The sequence below is a fragment of the Jatropha curcas genome, chromosome 2, assembly GCF_041381405.1.
Source record: "Jatropha curcas cultivar XTBG-Jc1 chromosome 2, XTBG_Jcur_1.0, whole genome shotgun sequence".
In the NCBI taxonomy this organism is placed as follows: Eukaryota; Viridiplantae; Streptophyta; class Magnoliopsida; order Malpighiales; family Euphorbiaceae; genus Jatropha; species Jatropha curcas.
The window spans coordinates 24,768,361-24,786,843 of record NC_143152.1 but is presented as its reverse complement, the minus strand read 5'-3'; the positions used below and the strand labels follow the sequence as shown (position 1 = coordinate 24,786,843).

At 29.0% G+C, this 18,483-nt stretch overlaps 1 protein-coding gene across 1 annotated transcript; it reads right to left on the bottom strand.

Annotated features, from left to right (window-relative positions):
- Window positions 1–1,456: 1,456 nt before the first annotated feature.
- Window positions 1,457–7,871, bottom strand: LOC105636281 (Core-2/I-branching beta-1,6-N-acetylglucosaminyltransferase family protein). The gene is made up of 4 exons (XM_012219525.4): window positions 7,146–7,871; window positions 3,527–3,602; window positions 3,326–3,441; window positions 1,457–2,026 (listed from the first exon to the last, which is right to left on the bottom strand). Exons 1-4 carry the CDS (start codon window positions 7,687–7,689, stop codon window positions 1,512–1,514), a joined length of 1,251 nt encoding a protein of 416 aa, XP_012074915.1. The 5' UTR covers window positions 7,690–7,871; the 3' UTR covers window positions 1,457–1,511.
- Window positions 7,872–18,483: the final 10,612 nt, after the last annotated feature.

Sequence of the window (18,483 nt, the reverse complement as noted above, 5' to 3'; positions counted from 1 at the left end):
ATTTTTCATAATTTATATGATAAATAAGTAAAATTTAATTTTTTTTTTTGAAACTTTGTAAATTTAATAATTTAATAAGATTTTTATAAATGGTTCATGAGTTTAGAAGAGTGAAGTTTTCCTAAGCTTAAGATGACTTATCTATTATATGAGATAAAAAAAGGATTTTTGAATCAACTTTATACCAATTAAATTTCAAATAGCTTAATTTATTTGCTTATGCACTAAAGATGAAAAAAAAAAACTATCTACCGGTTGTAGCTCAATTGGCAACGCATGTTAGACATGTGGAAAGTACTATCAAGTTTGATTTGCACTAAACGCATCTGTAAGAAGAAGTGAAGAACTTTAACTGTGACTAACCTTTTATGAGTCTGATGCAGTACAAACGAAAATCACTCTCATATAAACTTGATTCTTTTTTATGATTTTTTTTTTTTTTTTTGTTACTTTGATTTTAGAGACCACTACAATGATTGTTAGGACTCATTGCCAACAAATTTTAAATTTATGTATTGGAGTGTTAAGCAATGAGCCAAACCAACCTCTTTTGCTCAACATATAAATTCTTTTAGGTATTTTTTATGAAAAAGCTCGTTGCACTCTTATTTGATTTTAATTTATTAAATATTTTAATTTATAAATTTGAAATTATTAAAATTTTATTAATTTAATTAATTAATTATTAATTTAATTTATAATTGAATATTAATTTATTGACTACTTTAAAAACACATCAATTTGTAAAAATTAGGTCATTAATTAAACACTTAATGGATAATTAAACGATATGAAAATAATTATTTTAAACCGTATAAATCACACATCGAAATAGCATATTTCATATAAAAATCAAAATTTTTTTAAAATTATCATTGATAGAGCAACAGATATGAAATTATTAATAAAGTAAAATTAAGAATACCAAAAAATCTAAGTTTAAAGCCATGATGCCACGAGGTTGTTTCATCAAAATTCTGCAGTTAAGTTACGTATTTGGACCTTTTTTTTCTAGAGTAAAACCAGAAGGTATATTCTCCTTTGAACAGTAAAATGTAAAAATTATTTTTTACCATCACAACAAATGCATTTCTTGAAAACCGAAATTGCTCTCACCCTTGTGATAATACTCTAACCAACAAGTTATTGTTATTGGTGAGCCAAACCAAACCTATACTTTTAAACATAATTAATATTTGTATTCGCATTATATATAAAGATATACAAAACTAAAAATCAAAATAAAATTTACCAGTCTAATTTACTAATCGAGCCTCAAGAAGTAAGGTCAAGCTTAGTTCAATCATATGCCTATGAGTGAACTTTTACTAACACTAACACAAGCTGGTCCAATCTAGAATAGTTCAAATGTTCATCTGCGACATTGCAAGTAATCTATTATAATTAAATATTTGAAGAAACCATGCAACTAATTTAACAACCATTAGTAGAGATATAACCAACAAAACAGAATAACAAATCGACTATACACAATCAAACGTTTTACAAACTTATTTACACTGTTTAGATCTAAAATTTTCAGAATCAACAAGTGTCAAAATTAGCTTCTCTAGTCTCTTAGAACTTAGAGTTGGTTTGATAGCATCTGGACTCCCATAGGCAACACAAGGATCTTTGCCTAAAACAGTATTGCCTGCACACCAACCCCCTGGAGTAAACCCTCCATCAGATCTCATCAAGAGCTTTTCATCAATTTTGTTAAGAACAGGATCATCCTTAGCAAATTCACGAGCAAAAGGGGCTCCGCTTTCAACCATGTCATTGAAATGCTCCAAAGCTAGAGATATGGGATGTTGCTTTGGAGGATTGTCCCATTTTATGTAATGCAAGTCATGGTTAATAGTAGTGTTTTGATAATCCTTATGGTTGCAGACAACAGTATGGAAGTAACCTTCTGGAGATGACAGGAAATTTGTATAATACATAAGAAGAGTGCGAGGGAGATTATCCCATCCCCAAACACAGAATTCAAGAAAAGACCTTGTCAGCATCACCCATTCAGATCCTGAAAGAAGATAATTTGCCATTCTAAAATGAAAGGTAAAATATAACTAAAGCATGTCTGATGTGCCAACTAAAGTTATGGAAAATGCATAAAATGTGCAAAAGAAACAGAACTCCAATGCATATTCAAGATCAGCACATTTTTCCATTTGTTATATAATTATATTTTATGCCCTGAGCTAAATTGTATTTGACAAGTTTGATGTAGAGAGTTCCCCCCATGCCAGCAGTAGAAGATCTAGAAAAGTGAGGTTCATATAATATATACTATCCTTTTGTATTTCAACCTAAGGATTTTTTCAAGCCAACTTCCGTTCAATGAACCTAAATCACCATAGTGAGATGAAGTCTCCCATATATACTGAAATTATAAAAATATAGGAGGAAGTAATGCAAATAAAAAAATTGAATATTTATATGATGAGAAAAAGAAAATTTTTCTCAGAGTTCTTGACAAGTTTCCAGATTTTGAAAATAAGACATAAAATTGCAACATAACTAGTATTCTCAAATATATTTTTCTCCATATATGCTACCATTCCTCATTTTGTTGAAGAACATATTTGCTGTATATTATTATAGCCACGGGTGAGCTCAATGTCACCTTCAAAGGCAATTACACTAAGAATAAGAACTGTGCTTGTCAAAGTCAATTGCATCATTAGTCGGGTTAGAGTAAAATAGTAATAATAATTAGTGGATAACCGTATTTGTAGAAAAAGAAGTTTCAAAGATAAAAAAATTATTGCAGTCCAATTCAAATAATTTATGAGAGTCAATTGTTTAATAAATATATAATTTCGTTATATTTTTCCAAGAGAAGTGGGTCCTTGAACCCAACTTTAATATTTATGAATCTACCTCTGCATGCCTGTCAATTTACAATAAGAAATGTGAACTCTTGTGAGAATGAGCCAGCCTCAAAGTGAAATTCTGTTCATTCAACATAACCTATTGTGGGTCTTAGAACCTATCTTCTGCTAACTCATCAATTTTCAGACAAACCATTTTGGACTGGATCCTTACCCATCTCTGTATTTTAATTTCCCTTACAAGAAGAACACCTATTTAATCCAAATATTTTACCATCTCATTTAGTTCTACCACTGACATTCAATGCTCTCTTACTTAAAATGGTTTGATAGATGATTCCATCTATTCAAATAGAAAGCAATGAAAAATATATGAAACATTCTTAGTATTGGCATGAAAAGTAATTAGAAGACGTAATCCAGAAACTGAAATTTAAAAACTGGAGATAAATGATTTTATGAATAAAGCATATGTAAAAAAGCAATACCCATAAATAATTTGAAAGCAGCAGGCAAGGATCTTTTCTCCTTTGCCCAGAAAACACCAGATTTCTTCGAATGATATAATCCCGGATCTATAATTATAGGTCTCGCTCTTTGGTACCTGCAAGATTCCAATCGGAGTTAGTCACAGATAAGCCTTAGTCACCCGGACATCTTTCTATATGACATAATTTACATATCCTCACTCTTTCCAACCAATACTACTTGTGTGCTCCAGGAAGTTCAGATCCCTAGGCAAGTATGAAAAAATATGCAAGATATCTGAAACAAAAAGCAGCGCTTATGTCAGGCAAAAAATATGTATTTCTTTTCTTAAGTTAAAACCCTGAAATTGCAAAAAAATCATAGATCTGGATGCTCATAGAAAAATCATGATATATTAGAGGTCATTTTCAAGTGATGTGAAAGCCAAAAATAGTTGTCCAAGCATATACTTTGAAGTCTGATTGCAAGACATCCTTCCATAACTATCAACTGACATTACAACTTAGATGTTTTCTCCCCTTAAAAGCAAAATAAGCAGGTCATTTAACAATGTCAAGTCATGTACTAAGGAACTCAAGGGGCTGACAGTAAGTCAACTCAGTAACTTCAGCATTCATGCTATCATCAATACTGAATATTCCCTCAGTCTTGAGTTATGGTCCTTGGCAAAAGCAAATACAATTAACTAATTTCAAACAATATCTCTTTCACGCTCTTAAATCTTCTCTTTTGGTCTAATGGTGGGGGCTTTCACCCTCCAATCCTAATGGTCAAAACTCAAGACCTCCAAGATTGAATCCCAAGCTTTAACCAAAATAATGTTCCCTTGGAGATTCTTCTCTCTTACTATTTAAAATATTAGTACTCTCCCATGATTGAAAAGTGAACTTAAACTGCAAGTCTAGGCACGTGAATAAGTATTAAACTGTTTTGTTGAGTGTATTAATGAGTGCATGAGGAATGTATCTAGTATAAGTATATGTATTACGGTGCTTTAGAGGGTGTAATTAATGTAATGTTGGGCTTTGTTTGGAAATTAAAGGAAGGAAACATAATGGAGGAAGGAAAATATTGACGAATTGTCAACTTTATTTCCGTTGTTATTTTACACCCTTGAGTTTGGACATAATGAAGAAAAGAAAATAAATACTATTTTTCTTTATTGCAAATTGGGCAAAATTTTAGACTAAAGGGAATCTTATTATTGAAAATTGACAATTTACACCCTCATCAGAAATGTGGAAATTGACAATTATTAGAGATTTGGGGGGTATTTTGGATAATTTCATAAAAATAGTAAATTTCACACTTTTCTTGGTTATTTTCTCTCAAATTGGAGGGAAAAATAAGTTAAATTTTACTTCATTATTTTCTTTCCCTTTCCCAAACAAGGGAAAACCCTTTTCCTTAGGTATTCTCCACAGCTATTTTCTTTCCATAAAGAAAACGATCCCATTCAAACGAAGGGTTAGATTGTAGATGCTTGTATGGAGAAATATATAAATATCATTGCAGTTCTTATATATGGGAGAATAGAACAGATAGAATTTTTTTCTGATGTATGAAGCATGTCTTTTATGTTACTTCCTCATCTTTAATTACCTGTGTTTATATCTATAAATTTTCCAGTAGAGTGGTAGGCTGGTAGCAAAACTCAACTTGATCCCCGCAGGAACAAGGAAAGAAAAATATACAATTACCCATTTTACAGGAACTCTCTCTTGAAGTTGTATCCCATTTAAAAAAATGTTTACATTATAAAGTGTGAGAATTTCTTATGTTTCATGAATTTCAATTGAAAGAGTGAGTTCTATGCCAGGACTTTCACTAAGAGGTCAAAAGAAATCTTCCAAAGGAGAAAAAAAATGCCAAGTCTCTTGAGAAGGGAAGCTGTGAATAAAAACTCCACAGGGAAGACATTGTGGTACAACAAGCATCCAAACAAAGATTTTGTGAATCATTTCATGAGAATGTCAAAATGACAGAACCTATTTAAATGACAATTTTATTGGAGATGGTTCTCAAGGAATCACATACAAATTTAATTTTCTGCCAAGCATTTGCTGTATGAAAAATCTAGTCCTGATTTTTTTCCTAGTTTTGTGGTAAGCATCAATTTTGAAGAAATATATTATGTAGTCAGTGTTTATAGGTAAAAGTTATTAAAAAAGTGCTTTGAAAGTAATAAGGCACTTGACATTTTTCATCAAAGATGTGAACAATAAAGAGGAATATGAAGTAAAAAATACAGCCTTGAACATTTGAGAGAAATTCATGAATTTGAAATTAGTTATGTATACTATATGATGACAAGTTAAGAGTTGAAGGAGTTAAAGAGCAACATTGAAGAAAGAGAAGCTTTTCATCGAGAAATCTCGTACCAATGATCGATGAAGTGAGGCACAATAAACCCTTGAAAAGGAGAAAATAACAACTAGACATTTCCCTCATGATTGAAGTTTGAGTTTTGAGCATCAGCGATAAAAATATGAGGAAATCACAAATTGAAGTTTTAGGGGGAATTTAGAAACTAAATATACTAATCTAGATGCATGGAAGAAAAATTAGATTTGAGTTATTTCTGCATATCTACAAATAGGCCAGGAAAACACATCGACAAATGCATGTACTAGAGTATTTTTGATATTTGCTAGAGTTTCATATTTACTTCTTTCTTTGGAAGATTGAGGAGGAGGTTTGTTATGAGTAAGATATGAGACCCGGCACCTACTCCTAGATAGTCTCACCTTACCACTAGATGAAAATGAAGACATATTGTTGCTGCATTTAGTAGGGTCAGATGAGCTGTCTTCTATAAATGTAATGTGTTTCAGTTGTTACTCTCACAACGTAATTTCTTAAAATTTTGTCCTTATGTGCTCCTACAGGCTAAAACATAATATCAAAACTTTAAATTTTTTAACAAGAACTCTTAACAGGGAAATCCTTAATTTATCTAACTTCAAGTCATTTCAAGAAGAGGGAGTAAAATGGATAACACTTAATATGTTAAACACAAATTACATCCCTTCCGCCCTCCATATATAGCTAGCTAGATAGACGTTTGTATACTTCTCCATAAATATATCTACTCTTTAAATTAAGTAAATCACGCACACACACACGCAAAAGAACACGCACATATTCCTAAAGTACATTCTTCACACATTCTAGTGAACACATTGAATACTAACAGTGTAGCACGCACTTTTTCAATACTTATCCAAGTAACTGGACATAAAAATTTGTTTTTCCAATATCCTCTTAATCTTAAATTTACGACCTCACCAAAATCTTTCACATCATTTTTGTTCATTAACACTAGGAACTCGAACTAAGTACTCCGACCATAACAAGGAGGAAATCTCTAACTGCAACTATTTTACTTTGCAATAACTGAGTATGCCATGCCTAATAATTATTGCCAAATTGCTGGATGAAAGCATTTTTCCCTTCAATTTTGATCTTTTAACTCATTTCACCCTGCTCTAACCACATTCAATTTTGCTACAGCATACGGTGGCCTATCAAACAGGTTCCTAACTCCTAAGAACGCCAAGATATGTACATTATGCCAAAATCCAACTATAAAAGACTTGGCATTTAGAGCAACAAGTAACCTTTAGAATATGAACCCCATTTCCCATACTTAAAAAAATAAAAGTACACTGTAAAGTAGTACAAAGCAACACAAAAATCACATTTCATATAGCTTTCAGTATTAGCATATTTTATAATCAGAGACTAGTTAACAAGCAATTCAAGCACTGGCTAAAAAACCAAAGAAACAAGACAAGACAAATGCCAATATTACTTTACCATCTTGAGGCATTAGAGGATAATCCGAAGCGCTTAAATTAACAAACCAGTCCCAATCAGAGGCCTGCTTCAACAAAATCGCAATAGCATGAAGCGTACTCGCAATCATAGTTGGTCCTTTATAAGTTACCAAATCTGCCTTACCAATCACCATCACATTCCGAAACACCCGAATCACACCTTCCGATTTCACGTACTTAGCAAGCTCAAGCCTCTCCGCATCCGATGCTTCTAGATCGAGATGGAGAAGATAGTAATTTCTTGGATGATAAACCGCCTGAAGCAGTCGCTTCACGCGAGCACCCTCTCCTTTGGTGCCGGAAATCAAGTACGCGAATCTCGGCAATGTCGGAAGCCCTAATTGGTCACCAAAATTTTGGCTCGGTATGCTAGATTTCGATATGTGATAAGAATTATCGGCCGGAGAAGGGGATTCCGAGAAAGTTATAGAGAGAATAAGTATAAGAAATAGTAAAGCGAGTACGACTAATGGCGTTAGCCATCTTCTTCGATCCAGAGAGTATGGAGTTTGGTGTCTTTTCATCTGAAGATAAACTAAAGAAATCGGAGGTTTTTGCTGCGATTTGTGAGAGTGGTGGTGGTGGACTGGTTTCGGTTGGTGAATTCGTCGGCTACAGTTGTCGGTTGAAGAAGTTAGGTTGTCTTTTAGCAGGTCGGTGAGGTTGAAGAGGGAAATTCCAGTTTCTGTTACTTGCAATTTTAATTTGAAATTTTTTTTTTTTTTTTTTTTTTTTTTTTTTTTTTTTTTTTGGTAAGTTGTGGTTATGAACTTATGATACAACGCTACGCAGCATGTGGCATGACCATTGGATTTACCGTTGATTGTTTACAAGAGATGGATTTGAGTGGTAAATTTTCATAAACTAAAGAATATATTAATTATAATTAAATTTTTATAATATTAGTTATGTTTAGCTTTTTTTTTTTTAATTCATAATTACATTTATTTTTTGATAATTATATTTAGTTAATATGAGAGATTTGTACTCCCTCTGTTTTGTTTATTTATAAAAAATTTTCTTTTTGAGTGTATTTTTTTATATAGAAAATTTTACTCTAACTAATAAATTTGGGATGCAAGCTAAGTTAAAAAGACTAGAGTAATTTTAGAGTGCATATTTTGTTTTAAGATTGAAGCTCAACCATCAAAGAAAGTGGTAGACACGAATATTCTCAGCATTTAATATATGCATGTTTCAAGAGACAAGTTTTCAACTCACTTTTTTATTTTGTTTTATAGTAACAATGGTCGTTTTTATAAATTTGGTCATAAAATTAAAATTATGATATTAAAAGTCAAAATAATAGCCACATAAATACAGAGTTAGCATTTATTTATATGTTTAAAGAATGTATGTCTACTTTTATCATTGTAAATTTGGTCACAACGGTTAAGGTCATGAATAAATATATGTTATGCTCAGTTAAATTTTAAAAACAGCCACGTTTTATTTTTTAAAATATGGGTGTGTTTTGATTATTGAAAAAAGGAAAAATTAGAATTTGGTTAGAAATCGCTGTATTATTTATGGTGCACATTTAAAAATACAGTTTTTTTTTTTTCAAATTTTTGTTGTGATTGTAAGCTTTTGTAAGCCGCAGTCTTTTGTTAATAGTAGTTGTAAACTATTGTAAGCCATTTTGTGGTCTTATTATTATTAATTGTGCACTTTTTCAGTAGTTATTGTTTTCTGTGTTAGGTAACGATTATAAACTTCTGTAAGCCTCTTTGTAGCCTTATTATTGTTAGTTGTGCACTTCTGTAAGACATTTTATGGCCTTATTATTATTAGTTCTGTACTTTTTAAAATACTTATAATGGTTGTACTCTTTTGTAACCCACTCTATGACCTTATTATTATTAGTTGTGTAATTTTCAAAATGTGAAGTTGTCCAAATTCTATTTCATTTTAGTTGCATTTTGGCACTACTTTCTGAATTTCATTTAAATCTGGAAAGACTAAAATTTACTTTTAATTTTGAATTTGAATCAAAAACTATTTATGTTTAAACAAGTTAACACTAAAATTTAAGTCTTTCCTCTTTTATTTTCGCCGAAAATTTTGAAAATTTATGGTTTTCAATGAATAAGTTTAAAAATTTGGCCTTTAATTGGATTCCAAAATTTTTTTTAATTTTTGGGCACATATTATATAAAACGTCTACATTCTAATAAAATGCAATAAAATTAATAGAGAATGCTTGAAGTGATACCCAAAATATGCAAGTAAACAATAAATGCACTTCTTGTGACTGTGTTTTGTGTCGACTATTGTTCTCATAATCAATGAAGATATGAATGACATTTTAGGGAGAAAACTTCATTTAACTAAATTTTTTAATCCAAGAGTTTTTTCTATTTTCTCTCTAAATAAAGAGAACATGGGGAATAACAATTAGGGGTATCAAAACGAATTCATATGAATTTGCCTAATAGACAACACAAATACGATCCATTTAATAATTGTGTTAAATATTTAGATACCAACATGACATGCATAATTAAACAAGTCATATACCATTGGAAAATGCCTAATAGCTATGGATAAGTATTTGCCAATAATGTGTGACTGACTGATAACAATTTGAAATAAAACCTCATAAATAAGAAATATTTATTATAATTAGTGACAAATCTATTTAATTTATATAATTCTAACGCTTACGTGATAATATATTAAAATATTAAATTAATAACGTGATATTTTCTTTTATTTATTATAATTAATATTTTTTTACATTTAATAAAAAAAATTAATTTTTTATTAAATAATTGAGTTACAAATTAGTAAATTTAATGGATGGTTTCATTATAATTAATATTTTTTATATCTAATAAATTTTGAGTTTTTTATAAAATAGTTGTTATAAAACTAATGGAGTTATAATAGAGTCATAGTTAATAAAAATGAATTAAATAATATAATTATATTAACAAATAGAATTAAAATATTACTTTCAATTCACTAAAATTTTATTTCATTAAAATTAAATATTCTTATATCTCATCTTATTTGAACACATGAGAATTTTAAAGAGAAAAAATAATTAATTAACTATATCAGTTGAATTAAAATAATTTACTTACAATGATTAATTATGCTAATTAATATTTCAGTTTACTATTTAAGAATTAAAAAAACTTATAATTTTAATTTTAATTAAAAATAAATAAATAAATTATTTAAATTAAAGGAGCATACATATAAGTTCCAATTACATGCCAGCATATTAATCAGATAATTAAATTATTTATAATTTCAAGTTGTTACTGTCATAACCCTGACCTGATCAGTATTGTCTGCTTTAGGCTTTGCAACCCTCACGGATTTGTCCCTCAGGCAGGCTTTGCAACCCGCCCAAAAGCGCGCTATACATAACCAAGTTAGAAGCTACCCCTCTTATGTATAGCGCGCTTTTGGGCGGGTTGCAAAGCCTGCCTGAGGGACAAATCCGTGAGGGTTGCAAAGCCTAAAGCGGACAATACTGACCAGGTCAGGGTTATGACAATTGGTATCAGAGCCGGCCCTGTGCCCTCTGGCCGGTGGTGGGGCAAACCTCAGCAAGGACGCTGAGTCCCCAAGGGGGGGTGTATGTGGCAAGGCCAGCACACCTTAGGCAAATCCCACATCGGTTAAGGACGGGGTAAACGATCTATACATAAGAGGGGTAGCTTCTAACTTGGTTAGCGCGCTCTGGGGGACGGCGAAACGTAACGCCCCAGGGACAAATCCGTGAGGAGGAATGTAGCTAGTAACTCTCCAAAGCGGACAATACTACGCTAGAGGCTACCGCTGCGTAACTCTGGATAGCCCACTTTTCCACTTTTGGGCGGGTTGCAAAGCCTGCCTGAGGGACAAATCCGTGAGGGTTGCAAAGCCTAAAGCGGACAATACTGACCAGGTCAGGGCTATGACAATTGGTATCAGAGCCGGCCCTGTGCCCTCTGGCCGGTGGTGGGGCAAACCTCAGCGAGGACGCTGAGTCCCCCTGGGGCAAACCTCAGCGAGGACGCTGAGTCCCCCAGGGGGGTGTATGTGGCAAGGCCAGCACACATTAGGCAAATCTCACATCGGTTAAGGACGGGATAAACGATCTATACATAAGAGGGGTAGCTTCTAACTTGGTTAGCGCGCTTTTGGGCGGGTTGCAAAGCCTGCCTGAGGGACAAATCCGTGAGGGTTGCAAAGCCTAAAGCGGACAATACTGACCAGGTCAGGGCTATGACAGTTACTTTTGGCAGCTACATCTCTATGAATAGACCACTTTCACTGGAAACAACATCACATGGCTAAAATATATTATATTTCATAATATAACTAATATTTTTCTTGCTACACCTGATAGTATACGGTATACCTGGTAGAACCTCTTTAAAAAAAATTTTATATATATATATATATATATATACTTTTAATCCAATTTAAATTTAAATTTAACGAATCCAAAATATACTGTTGAGGATGCTAGAAAGCAAAATTTCAAGCACTTGTATAAGAAAGAAAACAAATTTGCTCGTAATATATAAATAAAGTGAATTTGTTGATTAAAAAAAAAAAGAAAGAAAGAAAGAAAGTCATTATAGGCAACTTGTATAAGTGGTAAATGGCTGATGACAGGGAAATCAAAATATAAATTAATAAGGACCACAAACTATTTGAGGATCTCAGGGCTGAAAATCTCACTTTGCAACATGAGTTTATTACTAATTGAAAAACTGTCAAAATCCTAAAAAGACTGCAAAATAGCATCCAAATATAAGTAATTCCTAATTGCATATTTGGTCACTCGTATCATTAATTTGAGGATGCAAATAGAAAGGAGTTTAGAGCTGATGGAAAAATCAAATCGCGGAAGCATATCCCATCAAGTTGTATAATATATAAATAATTATAATTTCAATTTTAATCAACATAAAATCATAAAGCATACCTTTAAGATCTCTCAGGTTTGATCTCAAACTATTTCACGCTGATTTTGAGTTCTTGTAGTTATTATTACTCACAGTATTAGAAGCGACAACGAGATTTAGTTTCGATTGTCTGAAACAAACGATGGAACTTTCTCTAATGTATCAATTTAAAGAGACAAATAGCTAGAATTCCAAATCTAACTAGTGAACTTTCTCTGCTGCTAAAACCTAACATGTCTACTAATCCATATCCAATGATGATACATGACAGCTTAATTTATAGTTTAAAGACTTTACATGATTATGAGTATTTCTAATAATGTAAGATTATATTTGATAGATGAAATAATAGTATAATTAGAATAGAAATATGAATTCTTATTTCTATATTTAATATGCAATACAGAAAATATTTTATTTTATTTTTCTATTTTATTATTGGGATAAAAAGAATAGAATGAAAAATCACTAAAAAAATCAAAATGCTCATAATTTTATATTTCAATTTAATTTATTCTACAAAATATATGAAATTGTATGTAAAAAAATTAATTTCTAATGATTTAACTTTTATTTATCAGATTACATTTTTTCCGGTTTATTTTTTTTTTAATTTTTGGATCCAAATAAATTTATAAATCTAAATGACCTTTAATAATTTGATACAATGAACAATAGTTTTTTGGTTCAAATATTTATTTTGTATTAATGATGTAGTGGTAGTAGTGGAGCAGTGGTTGAAGTGGTGACAGTGAAGTGGTGATAGTGAAGTGGTGGTGGTGGAGGTGATAGTAAATGGTGGAACTTAAGGGTTGAATTTGGTTAGAGTTCAACGTTTAAAAGATTTTAATAAAATGACAATTACATAGATTTTTGGATAGATTGACTATTGCATTATTTACGTTATGAAGTAAGAAAAAAAAATTTATCTAAATATCAGGATAACTTGTATTATGTAATTCCATTCCATTACATAGTTAATTGCACCGAACAAAACGTATCTTCAGGATCCAACTATCTAAAAAAGTCATAATAACATGTATCCTTTATAAGGCTTTCTTCCTACCTAAGATAGCCATCGGATGTTGGTTAGTTGGGCCCTTTAAACAATTAGTCCACGTGTATAAATAGAAATAGTATGGAAGCTCTTGTAATGCATGGTGTCATATTTTGATGTTTTATATTTAAATACCTAAATATATAAATTCACTCTTATATTTTTCTTTTTTTGAAGTCTTAATGGTGTTTTTAAATTTTGTTTTGACTTATTGAATATTTCAATTTATAAAATTGTACTAATTAAACAATTCCGTTTTAACACTTTAATTTATAAAATTATACCGATTAAATACTTATTAAATAATTAAAATTATAAATATTATTATTACAAAAGTTCCACTAACCACATATTAAATTAATATTCGTATATAAAAATTAAAGCCACAAAATTATTGTTGCTGATGTGGAGAAGTGGATAATATTATCAAAATATTTAAAGCTTGTTCGGCAACAACGTTTCAGGAAGCTTTTACTGTATTGACCATAATCAAAGCACTATATTTATCAATTAAATTATTCAGTAACTTAATATTTGTTATAGCTACGAAAGGTTAGAGAGCATTTCATAAAATGTTGAATTCCTTAACACTTAAGCTTTTTAAATTTTACTAGTGTTAGAACCCGCACGATAATGGAGCAATATTAAAAGATGAAATAATCTTTTATAACATCATTTAAAAATAACAAAATTGTATAATAAAATAATCGTAAAATGCATTACAAAATTATATCTCATTGAGATATGTCGAAAAAGTTGCAATGCTAAGATATATTAAATATCCTGCAAAGCTTTTCGTCAAGGTATGCAATAGTAAAAGCTATGCATAGTATGACATGCATCAAAAAATGCACACACACTATTAATGTAATTTTCAATAGTGATAATAATTTTGAAAATTTAACTAATTATACTAAAATAAGAAATTAAGTGTTTTTTTATTTTATATTAATGGTTTATTATAAATGATTGTTTATTTATTTGAAATACTAATGTATTAGACTTATTTGGTGTAGTGTGTCCCACGCGTGTGGATATCATACATTTTTAAGAATTATCGTATCCCATATACATTTTTGCACCTCGTGTTCCGTGCACGTGCAACCTTACTCTTAGTATATGAGACTACTCCATACACCAAGTTAATCAACCAAGGTTTTTTTTTTTATTACCAAGAAAAAATGAAGTGTTTTTTTAAAATTTATTTTTGTGTCATTTTTTATTAATGAATGATCAGAAATACTCTCGTTACAACTAAAATATATTTCGATAGTTTTGGTAAGTCGTTCATCTTTGCCATACTCTAGAATTATTTCTAATTAAAGAGAGATTTTTTAATGAAAACTACGATAACTAAATTGAAATGGGAGGAGGTTAGCTCTAGGCTCTATATTGATCAGTTCAGTTGAAAATTTAACTAATTATATTGAAATAAGAAATTAAGTTTTCTTTTATAATAAAGTGTCTTTTTTAAATTTATTTTTGTGTCTTTTTTTTTTAAAAAAAATTAGTCCAACAACTTAATTTAGAATTCTAATATTTTTCATTCTATAATCCAAAATACTGCTAAGCGACAAATTGTGCTATTTACATTTTTGTTTCATATAAGGCAAAATACTTTCTTTTTATATATTATATAAATAAATTAGGCCCGGCCAATTTGCTAAATATTGACATTTTCAGAACTAAATTTAAGAAAAAAATAAGGAGCTAAAATTATTTTCCAAAAAAACTTATGTTACTTATTTTTTTTGCATATAAAAGAAAAATAAAATTAATTTTTCTCTATAAATTAATTTTTTTATTTTCCTTATAATTTGAAGAGAAAATTATCAGAATTTTTTTTCTTATATTCCTTTATTATTTCTAAATAATATAGTTTTTGCTTATTAATATTAGTTTAGTTTTCTTTTCTTTTCTTTTCTCTTCTTACATGACATTATTGAAAGTATAAAATAAATTATTTTCTTACAATTGTAGTCGTTACAACTGATCTTCTTACATTTGTGTTAAATAACGTTACATTTGGTAATTAGAAAATTATCAGAATTTTTTTTCTTATATTCCTTTATTATTTCTAAATAATATAGTTTTTGCTTATTAATATTAGTTTAGTTTTCTTTTCTTTTCTTTTCTCTTCTTACATGACATTATTGAAAGTATAAAATAAATTATTTTCTTACAATTGTAGTCGTTACAACTGATCTTCTTACATTTGTGTTAAATAACGTTACATTTGGTAATTTGAAATACAAACACTTGGCTATTATTTAAGATAGACTTTCTACTTTTATATATTATATAATATAGATTTTTTGACACTCTTATCCATTCATTTTTTTTCCGTATTCTTAAGGTTTACAATTCTACTTGCTATAAACACTCCTTTAAATTTGCTACTCTTGTTATTTATTTAATTCTTCTTTTTCAAATCTCAAAGGAATATATTTGATTTTAATTATTTAATTATTTTATTTCTATTGTGATAAGGGCATGTTGTCGAAATTAAATAAAAATTAGAAAATTTTTTTTTCTGCCTTTTCATTTTAATTTTATAAGAAATAATCTTTTGTTATAAAAAATTAGAAAATATATATATATATATATATATATATATATATATATATATATATCATCTTATCTTTTATTAATTATTACATTTTAGTTCTATGGTCATACTTTAAAATTTTAAGTCGATATCCTTTTTTTTTTGTCATTTTAATTTTAACAGCTAATCAAACATCCATTTTTATCATGTTTTAAATCAATTGATAAACAGCTAAAAACTAATAACTAATATCTAACAATTAATAACTACTAAAACAGATAAAAACTACTAAAACAACTAAAAGCTACTAAAACAACTAGCAATTATTATAACAGTCAGACCCTAACTTTAGGAGCATGAGAGATTCTCTGTAAATTAAGAATTGTACAAAATTTTTCATGAAAAATACAAAAATAAATTTATGTATTTACTGTTTAAAAAAAAAAAAAACAAAACATCCCACAATTAAAGTATATTTGTATTATTTTAATATTAATTCCATTTTCCGAAAAATACTCGATGCGGAATAAAGTTTATGTATTAAATCTAATTGTGCTAATAGTCTTAGGATTGAAACCCTGTTGGACAATACAAACAAAATGATTTACATAGATATTGTTTCAATTATAGTCAAAACATATTTGGAAAAATGGAACCTAAGTATATGTTTGTTGACTCTGATTTCCTTTAATTTAGCCGTCTATTATGACTAAGAAATAATGTGGAAAAGGGAAAATATATCTTCGGTTCCATCTTCATTTAATTATTAACATTAAATTTACTTTTCTAAAACAACCAATTTAGATTAAATCATGCACTTTTAGAATTTAGGTCTAATAAATTGTTTCACCTTGAACTGTCGACTGTGTTGTAATTTCACTCTATTTTGATTTATATGTTAATTTCATCCTAAATTTTGATCTTTTATTGCAATAATCCCCTAAATTGTAATTAAAACTTAAATTAAAAAATATATATTAATATGAAACCTACTCTTGACTCTGGGTTAACTTAATCCAAATTTAATCGCTCGCAAAAATTTATTAAATTTAATTGTTATTTTAAGTAGATATATTCTTTTTTATTCCACAATTATAAACTATAAGTTTTCTATTTTGATAAAAAAAATATTACAATTTCTAATAGTTTATGGGTCATTAACTTCATAATAGCTTTGTTTTTTAATTTTATAATTATTTTAAATTTTATATTAAAATCATAGCATAATAATAATTATATTCTATTTTTTTAAAAAAGCGTTGTTGTATCAAATAATCAAATTTTAAATACTACTCATTATCAATTAAAAAAACCATTTAAAAATATTAAAAATAATAATAGACATTGTCCATACTATTAATCCAAACTCCCTCACTCGTACAAATGTATTTAGTTGACGCAAGCCCAAGGTCAAGAATGAAGCTATTTTTATTTATAATTTAGGTCTTAATTATAATTTAGGGTGGCGTTGCAAAAAAAGTTCAAAGTTTAGGGCGATATTGATATAAATATCAAATTAGAGTGAAATTACAACAAAAGATTAAAGTTCATGGTGAAATTGTCACAAAGATCAAATCAGAGTGAAATTGCAACAAAATGTAAAGTTTAGAATCAAACAATATATTAAGCTTAAAATTTACTGCTTCGTTTGTCCTAAAATATAAGTCATCTAAAATTTTCAAATATATGATGGTTAAGAAATCAATTAATTATACTAAATTATAATAAAATCAAAGTTTATTTGACAGAATAACCCGTAATCTTAAAACTGAAAGTAATTTATAAAAATAGTTATTATCTTAAATTATAAAGATAGTTAATATATTCAATATAATAAAGATAACATTAAAAAATATAATTTATTGTATTAAAATATTTAAAACGATTTATATTTTAGAACAAAATAATCAGCATATAATGGCAAGGCCAAACCCTATTGTGTATTAATAAAAGTATATTGTACCGGCTCTTCGCATGGTTATGCTAAGGTGCGAAATTGGAAAATAGTGTCCTCCCTTGAAAACGATTTTGCATTTTGCGGCGTGTATATTACACCTTTACTTTAGTTTGGTGAGCTGTCAAACTTCGGATGACCGACATCAACACGGATTATACTATCTTAAACCAATTTTTTACCAAAAAAAAAAAAAAAAAAAAACTTGACCATTATGAACCAAAACACAAACAATCCAATATTTTTACATTGCATTGGAAAGATAAAGTATATATATATATATATAGATTTGTTTATATATCGAATGCTCCTAGTCATAAGAGTTTCATCACTTTAAGGACCAAAAACAAAAACTATCCTCTGTATTTGTAATATTCTTTCGAACTGTTAAATCTCTAAATAAATAAATAAATAAAATAACCTTATTTGCTATTGACTCATTCTATTCTATGCGCGAAAAGGATTAAATTATTCTGAGTCTATTTTAAGCAATCTCATTCTGTATTATGATAATAAAAATTAGTAAAAGATAAAAAAAAAAAAAAAGATTTATACTAATACAATTGTATTACGATTTATGATAGAAAATCCAATAGCGAGCTCTGAGCTTCAATACCACTTGGAAGAAAAGAGGAACCAGCTAAGTCAATCCGCCAATATATAATTGAATTCGGATTATTAATTAATCACAATCATTGAAGTCGGAAAGGCAGAAAAAAGAATAATATTTTTAAATTAAAAAAAAGAGAGGAATATTCAAGTATATAGAATTTTCTTTCAAACCTTTTACAATGCATATACTAGGGCAAATTCTGGAATGAAGGATTAATTAATTAGCGTAGTGAC

What these genes read in the sequence shown, in the direction of transcription:
- LOC105636281 (XM_012219525.4), bottom strand. Translation starts at nt 7,689, where the DNA reads ATGAAAAGACACCAAACTCCATACTCTCTGGATCGAAGAAGATGGCTA. An exon ending in AGTAGTATTGGTTGGAAAGA is followed by an intron (nt 3,442 to 3,526) that starts GTGAGGATATGT and finishes GGAATCTTGCAG; the next exon opens with GTACCAAAGAGCGAGACCTA. An exon ending in TGCTTTCAAATTATTTATGG is followed by an intron (nt 2,027 to 3,325) that starts GTATTGCTTTTT and finishes ATCTTCTTTCAG; the next exon opens with GATCTGAATGGGTGATGCTG.